General features: G+C 38.9%; 1 protein-coding gene across 2 annotated transcripts in view; it reads left to right on the forward strand.

Moving 5' to 3' along the window:
• The window catches only part of STK32A (serine/threonine kinase 32A), a 91,407-nt gene that overhangs the window by 19,580 nt on the left and 59,215 nt on the right, over positions 1 to 12,612 (forward strand). For both annotated transcript variants that reach the window (XM_075996190.1, XM_012774180.2), the window contains exon 3: positions 11,659 to 11,714. In XM_075996190.1, the coding sequence (XP_075852305.1) occupies positions 11,659 to 11,714 (56 nt within the window). The remainder of the gene's footprint in view (positions 1 to 11,658; positions 11,715 to 12,612) is intronic.

Here is a 12,612-nt window from a genome sequence, read left to right on the forward strand (position 1 = left end):
GCCTAGCTCACAGCAACCTCAAACTCCTGGGCTCAAGCAATCCTACTGCCTCAGCCCCCCGAGTAGCTGGGACTACAGGCATGCGCCACCATGCCCGGCTAATTTTTTCTATATATATTAGTTGGCCAATTAGTTTCTTTCTATTTATAGTAGAGACGGGGTCTTGCTCTTGCTGGTTTCGAACTCCTGACCTCTAGCAATCCGTCCGCCTCGGCCTCCCAGAGTGCTAGGATTACAGGCGTGAGCCACCGCGCCTGGCCTCAAAATTTCTTTTTATGGCTGTATACTGTTCCATTGCACATATAGACCACCTTTTGTTTGTCCATGTATCCATTAATGGACATTTGGGTTGTTTCCACTTTGGGGTTATTGTGAATAATGCTGCTGTGAACACTGGTGTGTCTTTGAGTTCTTGCCTTTAATTCTTTGGGGTGTATATCTAGGAGTAGAATTGCTTAAAGAAAACTCTTAAAATTCAACCATAGGGCATTTACTATACGTGGGACTGCATTTATCCTTATGTGATGGTAGGGATTAATGTTTGTATTCCCCTCCAAATATTTTTCAAGGAGGAGTCCTGTAGTGGGTTAATGACCTGAGTCAGGACTGTGCCTGTCCGTGGCCCGTTCGTCACTGCTGGACATGCCAGAGCTTTTGCTGCTCCAGACTGAAGGAGCGGGTGCTTAGAAGACAGTATATATCATTTCATTTTCCTTCAAAATGTGCTGGCAGCAAGCAGCTTCAATCGTCAGCAGATTCAGCTAAGGGGAGAAATAATGCCCAGCAAAACTGTTTCCTCTTAGTCTCCCTCCTCTAAGTGCCGAGCCTGGCACCAAGGAGGTACCATGGGATTCTAGAACCTTCCCTCCAAGGATCTCGAAAACCGCCCCCTTGCCTGCTTGACAACTTTCTCGGATCTACTTCTTGAGTAGTAACAGCATGCTTCCATGATCGAGTTCTAGGACTGTGTAATTGGAGTTAGAATTAGCCAGTATTTATCATGTTCTTTAACATTTCACTACATTTTAAAAATACTGCTTGTTTTAAGCTATTCTTCCTGTGTTTTGAGATGGGTGTGAAAAGGAAGTGCTACTGTCTGGTGGTCAAGAGCTTAGATTTTGGGGTCAGACACTGGATTAATTTCCTAGGGCTGCTGTAACAACTGCTACAAACTGGGTGGCTTAAAATAAGAGAAATTTAGTGACTCACAGTTCTAGAGGCTAGGAGTGTGAAGTCAAGGTGTTCGCAGAGCCATGCTCCTTCTAACCCCTGTAGGGGACGATACTTGCTGGCCTCTTACAACTTCTGGTGGCCCCAGGTATTCCTTTGCTGGTGGCAGCATCAGTCCAAACGTGTCTCTCTCTTCACGTGGCTGCTTTCACTCTGGGTGTGCGTGCAAATTTCTCTCTTCTTATAGGGACATCAGTCGTACGGGATTAAGGGCCCACTCTAGTCCAGTATAATCCTACATCATCTTAACTGAACTAACTACACCTGTAACAACGCTATTCCCAAATAAGTTCACATTCTGGCACACCGTGGGTTAGGATTTCAATGTATCTTTCTTGGCGGAGACAGTCAATTCATAACGGACACCTTGGTTTGACCGTGACCTTCGACTCTTCCCAGCTCTGTGACCTTGAGCATGTGATGGACTCTCTTCAAGTCTTAGTGTTTTACTTGTATTTTGAGGTTAATACGGATTATAGAAAAGAATGCAAGTGAAATGCCTAGCACGTTGCTTCACATAATAAAACTTTCAAAGTGGTAGCCGATGTGGTCACCATTAGATTTGTGAAGGGGGCTTATGTTATGCTTAGGGTTTTATGTTAGGATTCTGGTTTAGAGCATAGCGTCTTTCATTGAGAGGAGATCTAATTTTTAACGTGGGATCCACAAATAGGGTTCTGAGGGACCCTGAAAATTATACACAAAGGATTAGTTTGTATATTTGCATTCTTTATTTTATCTCTTGAAAAAGGGTCCATGTATTCACCAAAAGAGCCCATGCTATCCCCCCAGATTTAAGAAGGTGCTTGCACTTATATTCAGTAATTCATGGTTCTCTTGGGGTAGAAAATTTCTAGGGGGACTTCAATCTCGGAAACTTGGAGCTGAGTCAGAGAGAAGGCTGGAGAGGCATTTGCCAGGTGGAATACAGGAGACCAATGCCTATGAGAGTGGGTCTCAAAATGTGGTACTTACCTTAGCTTCTCATCTTATTCTCATCGCGAATTTATGAGGAAATGATCAGCCACACGAGAAAACTTGTCCAAGTTCACGGAATTAGAAAGAGGCAAAGCCGGAACCTTCACCCTACTTCTGTCTGCCTCCAAAGCCCAAGGAAAGTGCTTTACACTTCACAATATCTGTGCGTTCTCTTGCTAATGTGACTCTCAAAATAATCCTGTGACATAAATAAGAAAGCTATTATCATCCCCTTATTTGAATGAGAATTTGTATCTAAAAATAGTTAACAAAACAAAACAAAATACTAATCAAGGTTACAAAGCCAGTGTATGGTAAGGAGATGGCTAGCTCTGAATTTTGCCGTTACTTCTTATTGCAAGGACAAAAATAGCTCTTGTTTATTGAGTGCCTACTATATTCTAGATATGTTTTTAATATAATTATCTAATCTAGATATGTTTTTAATATACACCATATCCCTATAAGGTAGATATCATTATACTCATTTCATAGATGAGAAAAAATGGAAGCAAGACTTCTGGGAAAAGATAGTGAATGGAACACACACGTCTACTTCCATTCTCTTCTAAAAATCTTACTAATGTGAGATAAAAGAATTTATTTTAAGATTTAAATCCACAAGGCTGAAGAGAAGGGCAGAGGAGACTTTACGATCACCATTGCAGGAGCTAGAAAGCAGACAGAAAAGTAGAACCAAGATGACTGAATCCTAAACTGCCAGTAGGAAAGCTGAGAAATCACCAGAGCCCCAGCACAGAATCCCCCCAAAGATTTGGTATGGAAGATAAGTTTAAGAAAATTTCCCAGAATAAGGAGCAAACAGAGAGAGAGAGAGAGAAAATAATGGAGAAATATAAGAACATTTAAGGGCCAGTCTAGGAGTTCTCATTTCTAAATAATAGGAGGTACAGAAAGACAGAAACAGAAAAAGGGGAGAGGTCATAACTACATAGTTTAGGAAAAAGAGTCCATAACTGAAAGAGACAAGTGTCCAGATCGAATGAGCCCATCAAGTGCCCAGCACAATGAAAAAACATGATGAAATTTCAAAAGATTCAACACAAAAATAAGATTGCAAGGTTCTAGAGGAAAAAACTGTTACATGCAAGGATAAGGCATCACAATAGCTCTAGACATCTTAACAGCAGCATAAAAAGCTAGAAAATAAGAAGGGCAGTGCCTTCAAAATCTGAAAGAAGATAATTTCCAATTTAGAGTTCCATACTCAGCCCAACTATCAGTCAAGTATGAGTGGGGTAAAAGTATTTTTATGTATACAGTCATTCAAAAATTTATCTCCTATGCAATCCTTCTAACAAAGCTTTTATAGAATATGTTTCACTAAAACAAAGGAGTAAAACAAGGAAAAAGGAGACATTGCATGCAATAGCCAGAAATCCATCCTTAAAGATGAGTGAAGGAAATCCCAGGAAGACAGATGTGCAGCGATAGAAGAAAACAGTCCAGTCTGGATTGGGTCCAAGGGCTTGGAGAGACATCTTCAAGAAGATGGCAGTGTGACTCATATACCTGAACATGATGAAAGGGAATTAGACAAGAGAACAGTTGTTGCATTCGCAAAGAGACGTAGAAAAGTAAACACATGTGCAAACAAGACAATCATTAACCCCAGGGAAAACAAAAAATTGTGCAAGAGAAGAGAATTAACCATAGTTGAGCATGGAACTGTGTACTACTCATAATCATGGAAATACTGAATATCGATCTAATCAAAAGTATTATGTTATTAAGTCCGAAATGTCTCATTCCTGAAGTACTAAGTTTGACAGTTGATATCTCTGACATTTCACTTTGACACTTCTAATTTTATTTTTATTGTGAAGTTATATCCTCAGTCTTTCAAATGTACATTTTGGCTTGTGATTATCTTTCACATTTTTTAAGAGCAATTCTTGTGAAACCGTGGATAAGTCAAAAATTTGTGTTATTTTCGAATATGAGTTCTGTAGTGGAACCAATGCAGTGCAAGATGGCTCGAAATATCAACAAAGTGTTTGGAAAGGATGTGGCTAATGAGCCACGTGGGCAACCCGAGGCCAAGGTGGGTAATGATGAGCTGGAAGCTGTAGTGGAAGCGAATCCATCTCAACCTACATGTGCATTAGCAGCAAGTTTTGACCTTACTATTCCAACAAAATTGGACCATTTGAAACAAATGGGCAAGGTAGAGAAGCTGGATAGATGGGTTCTGCATGAATTAAATGAGCATCAGAAGAGAAACCGTCTCCAAGCTTGCCTTTCTTTGCTGTCACAATATAAAGGTGAACCATTTCTACACCGCATCGTTACACGTGATGAAAAATGGATGCTTTTTGACAATCATAAGCATTTGGCACAGTGGTCGGATAGAGATGAAGTGCTGAAACATAGTCCAAAACCGAATATTCATCAAAAAAAGCTAGTGGTGTGTGTTTGGTGGTCCAGCACTGGTATTATCCGATACAGCGTCATGAAACCTGGTCAGATGATTACAGCGGATGTCTACTGCAGCCAATTGGATGAAATGATGAGGATGATTGCAATGCAGCAGCCGAGACTGGTCAATAGAGACAGGCCAATCCTTTTGCAAGACAACGCTCGACCACATGTCCCACAAACAACGCTGCTCAAACTACAGAGGCTGGACTTGGAAACTCTCTGTCATCTACCGTATTCACCAGGCCTTGCACCAACTGACTACCACTTCTTCCAGGCTTTGGACCACTTCTTGCAAGGAAAAATATTCAATTCTCAACAAGCTATGGAAAGTGCCTTTCGCGATTTCATCACCACTTACTCTCCAGGCTTTGCTGGGGGCATAAACAAGCTACCTTTAAGGTGGCAACATTGTGTCAATAGTGTAGGCACATACTTTGATTAATTGTACTGCTTCTTGTTTGAGATATAATACTTTTGATTCAAAATCAGACATTTCATATTTAATGATATAATATCATGCCTGACACAACTATATTGGAAAGATGGTGGCATATCGAGATAGAGCCAAAGAGCAGAAATGTGAGCTAAATCAGCATCTGCTATCTTGGAAATTCAATAACTAATGCCTAAAACTGAAAAGAAAGGACAATAAAATTATACTCTTTAGAGACATGGTGGAGACTACCAAATTCATTAGCTAAAAGAAGTAAAAGAGGTTGCTTCTTAGCTAGGAGACATTGGAAGGAATGCAAGCAGATCATAGTCCTGTCCTTTTATCCTTTTTTATAACAAACCTTTTAGCACTCTTTGAATTTTTAAACTGCATATAAATATAGATAGATATAGATACATAACTTGGAAAAAGTAAAAACATTATAAAGACAAACTAGGTCAAAATATGGATTGTGGTTATCTTTAGATGATTTTGTTTTTCTTCTTTCCACTTCACTGTATTTTTTTTATACCAAAAGCATATTAGTTTTATATAAAAAATAACCTTCATTGTAAACAAGAAATTGAAGCTCAGAAAGGTCAGATAAATTTCCCGATTTCTTATATCTTGTAAGTGGTGAAGCTAGGATTCCAGTGCAACTCTATCTGACTCAAATCATTTTTATCTCTCATGAAAGCATTCGATCTTTGTTAAAAGCCAAGAGGCAAAATTGTCATGCCTCGCCACTCTCTCCCATCTCTGAAGGCTCATGCTGCCTCTGTACAGCATACCAACTAACACTTAATTTTCATTGATCTAATTGTGCACTTATTTGTCTATTTATGTTTTTATATTCACCTAATTCCAGAAAGGTGAGAGAGTAGATTCGAAAGATGCATACCCTATAGCAAAATAAAATAATAAAAATGAGGCAAGGGCTATTTGATTTTTTTGTGTCCTTGGGCTGCTGAATGAGTCACACTCAGTCCTCCTTCTCCCCTGGGAGTGTAGGTTTTGTGAAGATGTGACCGAGTCCCAGGCTTCTTTAGCTCCATTTTACAGATGGGGACATTGCGATTTGGAAAGATTGAGTAACTTGTCTAAGGTCACACAGCTGGTGTCCTTGTTCCATCATTAATAGATTTATATAAACAGCAAGATGCGCAATTCTTAGTAGACTCGTGTATGTTTGTAATTGATAATTTGGTACTTACTAATGCTGGCATCATTTTTTAGGAGAAAACAAAATATTTTCCAAATATTTTTACCTTAAATATAGAACAAGAAAAGGATTTTCTGCCTTACCTTCTAGAATGCTCTTCTCCCAGATTCCAAGTATCAGGGTGTTATACCAAACTCTAAAAACAGCTTAATCTTTCCTTTCATCTTTTCTTTAACACTGTTTATTGCAGAGAATGTTGAGATGAAGGAGATGGTAAGTGAAATAAAACAAAGGAAATAAAAAGTACCCATCTGAGATTTGAAAATCAGCATTATTTATGATTAGGGAAAGACTTGGAAAGACCCAGTTTGACGCATATAGTTCTAAAAGGAGAGAGGAACAAATTCCATCTCACTTTCCCTGATTCTACCTCTGGGGTGGGTAGGTATACAGGAAGAGTAACATTAAGATGACTACTATAAATATAGTGGTTAAGAGCCTGGGTCCAGAATGAGAAAGGTGCATGTTGAATTTATCTGAATGCAACTAGGCAGACTCAGGCGAGCTGATTCTGCCCACTCCTCTGCTCAAATTTTGAATGTGGTTTTGCAAAAACAGTCAACCAGTTGTCCCCACAGTTGGTCTTACTTTCCATGTCACTCTAATATGGCCAATGAGCCAAGTGTGATTTTAGTGTTTAAAGTATTTTTTTTTCCATACAGTAGTCCCTAAATGCAATTCAGGAGGCTCACTGGGTACTCATGCACGGGAAATAGAACCGTGTTGGACTTTTTGAAAGACTCCCTTGGTTTTTAAAAGGGTACTTTCCTAGAGGGTTTTCATATGTAGTTTTGGCTGAACAAGGTTTTGCCTTACTTTCAGCCTTTAGAATCCAACGGCAGTATTAATGAGTCACCATACTAGTTATAACCATGGCAAATTATTTAGTATCTCTGAGCCTACGTCCCCTTATTCCATATACACTATAAGGTTGTTGTGAGGATAAAAGGTGACATAAAAATGAAATATGTGCCAACCTTCCTCATAAACAGATCCCTCATGCATCTGGAATTTCTGTGTCTGGTTGATTAGTGGGTGAATGTGTACCCGCCCAAAAGAAAAACTCTAAAATAAATCCTTTTAAGATATTTATTTTTAAAAAATATTTCAGGTGATATCATGACATTAGGATGCATTCACCTTTACTGGTTCACCTAATGTACCTCCAGGCAAGCTTTAGAATACTGCACTGACAGAGCAGATGCTAGGACTAGGATGAAAAGACCCGTGAGGAGCAGGACTCTGGGCACAGGGGGGAAGGCATCCCAGGCTGTGCCTCTCTTGCCTGGCGAGCCATGCACCTTGGCTCCACGGGTCGGTGTGCGTGAGAATCAGCCTCTGCCTCTGCCCCCACACGACCCCTCCCTCCGAGGCCTCACAAAGACCCAGTGCCTCCAGAAGCCTAGTCTGTCTTGGTACCCAGAGCTTCTCCATGAACCAGAAGGAGAGTTTTGGAACAGGATACAAGGATGAGACACAAGCAGTAAACACAACAAAAGTTAGCTTTGCTTTAGAGATTAGAAGAAACCCTGCAAGAACACCACTCCATAGGCTACGGGAACCCCAAGCGTGTTGAAATGACTCTGATGGCTGCTGCTCACCTCCCTGTTGCCTGATAATCCCCAGGTGCAAAGAGAGAAGCTAAAAGTGGCATTTGCAGGAAGCTCTGAACTAGGAGACTCCCAAAGAAGAAATAGTAGTACTAGTAAAGGTAGTTAATTCCAGGTATTATTATACATACATAACTCATTTCATCTTCCTATAAACTCCATGAGGTATATATTATTTTCATCCCCATTTTATACATGCAGAAATAGAATAAATTGCTAAAATGACACAACTATTAATTCTTGGAGCTGGGAGTTGAACTCAGCTTGTCTGTCTCCAGAGACCGTGCTCTTAACCTCAGGGGTCATCAAACTTTCCTGCAAAGGGCCAGCTAGAAAATATTGTAGGTTTTTATACATTCTCTCTTGTGTATTCACTGGTTTTTTTTTAAAAACAATCCTTCAAAATTTTTAAAAACATTTTTAGCTCATGGGCTATGCAAAAACAGGCTGCAGGCCCATTTTGGCTTTATTGCTCATGTTGAGCAAAGGTTTAAGAACATGCTGGGTCCATCATTCCACATTCCCCTTGGGCAAATCTTGTATGCCTGTAATACTATTAGATTTCTGTTGATAGAGAATCTGCAATTCTGACTTTCTCACTCCCTCTTTGATTTTTTTACTGAATTTATGAGATTTGGTTGCATTCTCAAATTAGCCTTCCTTCTAACTAGTGATTCGATAGTTGGACATTTGCAAAGGGACTGTTAGAATTGAATAAGAGCTTTTCTTCCAGTCACTTTATCATTGGCTTTCTCTCTAGGGTTGCATTTCTGCATGTGGAAGTGAGGTTAGGCATTATGGTATTGGACTAGAGGCTATTCTTTCTTGAATTGACTAGACATAAAGGCATAGGTAAGATGCATTTTCTTTAGGCCTGTCACTTTTCTGAGAACCAACATTTGGGAGGTCACATTAATATAGTGAGTTCTGCTAGTATAAATTTACCAGGAATCTGACATGTATTCCTTTATCATTTTCATTAAAGCTTAAAATGGTTTATAAAAGGACATGGTTCTTAAAATGGATTAATATCACAATGGAATGTCATGCTTTCCAGGTATCTGCTGTATGCTTGGAGATTCAAAATGTCATCACAGCTTATGTCTAGCCTAGACTTCTAGGGGGAGAAATCACAGTGAATTATTGGACTTGTTCAAGATAAAATCTTAGACCTGCAAATAAATCCCTGTCAGTTTCTTCCTTTTTTAATTTATTTTTTAACATTCTCATGGTAAATAATACATAACTCAGACTCATGTAACATGTAAGGAAGCCATTGTTTTTGTTATTTCAGTGTGAAACTCAAAAGAAAATTTACAGAAGTGTTTTTAAATTATTTTGACCATAACCTAAGGTAAAAATCACACCAAAAAATTATATCATGACCTAGTACATATCTATACACATATATAAAACTGCAAAGTTACAGAGATAATACTATTCTGACTACATTCGAAGCATTTCTGGTATCTTCTATTCCACTTAATTTTTTTCTTTTCTTTTCTTTATCTTTTTCTTTTTCTCTCTCTTTTTTTTTTATACAGAGTCTTGCTCTGTCACCTGGGGCAGAGTAGAGTGGCATCATCATCATAGCTCACTACAACCTTAAACCCCTGGGCTCAAGTGATCCTCCTGCCTCAGCCTCCCAAGTAGTTAGGACTACAGGTGCACACCACCACGCCCAGCTAATTTTTCTTTCTTTTTTTTTTTTTTTGGTAGAGATGGGGTCTCAAACGCCTGGCCTCAAGCAATCCTCCCCCCTCGGCCTCCCAGAGTGCTAGGATTACATCCACTTAATTTTTATTGCTTCTTCTGCTTTCAAAATTTATTTTATAACTCATTAATGGGTTTTGACTCACAGTTTGATAAACATTGCCTTAGAGGACCCAAATGTTCATACTGCCCACATTTATAAGAAGCAATTATTTTGAGGTTCTTGTGGTATCCTTAGAGCTTAGTTTGGTTTATTTGCTAAGAACCAACCACATGTAAGTCACTATGCTGGGCTTTGTGGGGAAAGAGTTATGTTTTCAACTAACTACGTCAAGAATTTTCTGAGGTGACAGAGAAACCAGGGTGAGCAAATGACATATCACCTCTGTGCTCACAGAGCTTATGTTTAGTACAGGCGTCCTCAAACTACAGCCCATGGGCCACATGCAGGTGTTTTTGCCCGTTTGTTTTTCTACTTCAAAATAAGATATGTGCAGTGTGCATAGGAATTTGTTCATAGTTTTTTTAAACTATAGTCTGGCCCTCCAACGGTCTGAGGGACAGTGAACTGGCCCCCGGTTTAAAAAGTTTGAGGACCCCTACTAAAGTTTAGTAGATGAAATAAACTCAGAATTGAAGGAGTTTTGGAAGATGTCATTCACTGGAATAACTATGTTAAGTAAGTTAGCAGATTTATTAGCAATTTTGGGTAAAAGGTCCTTTCTTCTTATATAGGAGGGTCAGTCCCAGTTTTACAGATGAAAAAAAAAAAAAAATGGAGGCCTGGAGAGCTTATCATTTATTTAAAGTCACTTCATTATTTGAAGTCCAAATACAGGATTATTTGTGATACACGTATTGCCTCACCTGACCAAGTGGTTTTTATGCTAGAAATAAAGTGACTAGGGAGTTCAGAAGAGGAAGTGATGATTTAGGTCATATCATAAAAATATTGGACACTCAGAAAGCTCAGAAAGAACTTAAGCGGTCCCTTTGCCCCTCTGTTTTTCCTTCAGGAGAAGCCAATCTAATTATTCTTTTAAAAAGAGACAAACTAGGTCTTTTAAAGAGACTAGTGGTGACTTATAGTGTTTCACAATCTTTTCTGAATAAACTCTTAAAATCTCTCATTTGGAATTTTACTCATCTAAGTCCTTATTTCAAAAAAAAAAAAAACAGGCAACAAATAAAATCAAATAAAAGCAAACATTTTCTCAAGGTTACCAAAGCAAGAAATCAAAGATCATCACCTCCCAGGGAGAATCCTTTATTCTTCTCATCACCAAGCATTTCATGAGCATTGACCCAAGAGATGGTGCCACGTAGAAACTCCACTTCTACTGCGTCTTACTTCTGGGAGCTGAAGTTTTCAAGTTGCCGCTGTGAAAGGTCATGTCCACTTCAAAGCACCATTCAGTGTACATCCTGATCCGTTAGATAGTTGTACCTTGGAGATTAGCTCCTGTTACAAACTTGCGGGTGTAATAGTTTTCTGTTTGGGAGGGTTGAAATTATGTAGATACAAAAGAGTGGTTGCAGTGAGAAAATAAGTAGGAAAAAAGATTTTTAAAGCGCTGATCCTTGGACCAGATCTCTTGGCAGTTGTTCTGCGTTCAGAGATGTTTCTCCTGACCTTCAGGTCTATGGCAAACCCCCTGTGATACGTTCTTCGAGCTGCTCCGTGACCTCCTTTCTTCTTAACATTCAGCAGGAGCTTTAATTTTCCACTTATTTTTGTGACTGTGTAGTCCACGAGAGTCTCTGTCATTATAGAGCCCTCAGTAGACTGGGCTCCATAATGGTGGAGATTCTATTTCTACTTTATCCTGACTGCATCCAGCACTAAGTGCCGTGATTAATACACAATAAGTGTTCAGTACATCTTTACTGAGTGAATAAATTGGCATTTAAGGTAGTCTGACGTGTTGTTTCAAACAAGGTACTTTAGCTCAATCTACGTTTATTATTTATTAGCTACTAAAGAGCAACTGATAATCACTTATGATATTCTTCGTTTTGTTGTTTTACAGTCAACTTTGACCACTTTGAAATTTTGCGAGCCATCGGGAAAGGCAGTTTTGGGAAGGTGAGAACCGACATGATTAACCACCAGCGGGGTAAGGTAGTGCAGGGGACAGAGGGCCCAAGAATGTTCAGGTTATTGAGTTGCTGGGACCACAAGGAGCCATAATTGCATGAAGATGTTTTCATAACAGGTTTTTATAACATTGTCACTACAGTTTGAGGAAAGCGTGTGAAAGGCAGCTACATAATGTACATACACTATTCTCCAAATGATCTCAATGAGGTCAAGTCTGTTTACTCTCACTAGAGTTTAAAACTTTTCTCTCTACCCTAATGAAGATTAAGATTTCAGAATCATTTTTAGAGTGTACCAGCTCTACCTCCTGTAATCATTATCCTGCCAAGGGAAGAGTTAATTCTTTTCATGTGGGAAAGAAGCCACTGAATTCTATTTCCTTTTTCCCATTTGTACCATGTTTTTATCTTCAAAAACCTACTGTGAAAAATATATATATTCAGTCTGGCTTTTATTTTTTTATAAGAACCTTCTGGATTCAAACCCTGATTATTAGTTTCTCAATAGAGGCATACTTTGAGAGAGTAACATTTCATATTTAATAGTAAACTTACATTTTAAAATCATCTGCTATCTATTTTATTAGATATTATGTTGGCCTTTAAAGAAATTTCAAAAACACAGACGTCATATTTAGTGTTTTCCTAGTCCTTAGAGCCCTTTTTGGTTATGTCACCTGTGATGGTAAACAAAAATTCTTTGCACGATATTTTTCCACTTAACAGTATACTCGTGTCCATTTCAGTCACTCAAAGGAGGATTAAGGATGTTATTTGTTATTGGAAGATTCCTGACACAGAGGCAGCTATTTTCTCCAAAATGCTGTCTGAAAATCTCAAAAAAGCAAATACAGGCAAACTTGTTTGAGAAAGCAGAGATTCAA

The sequence above is a fragment of the Microcebus murinus genome, chromosome 21 (genome assembly GCF_040939455.1).
Source record: "Microcebus murinus isolate Inina chromosome 21, M.murinus_Inina_mat1.0, whole genome shotgun sequence".
Lineage (NCBI taxonomy): Eukaryota > Metazoa > Chordata > Mammalia > Primates > Cheirogaleidae > Microcebus > Microcebus murinus.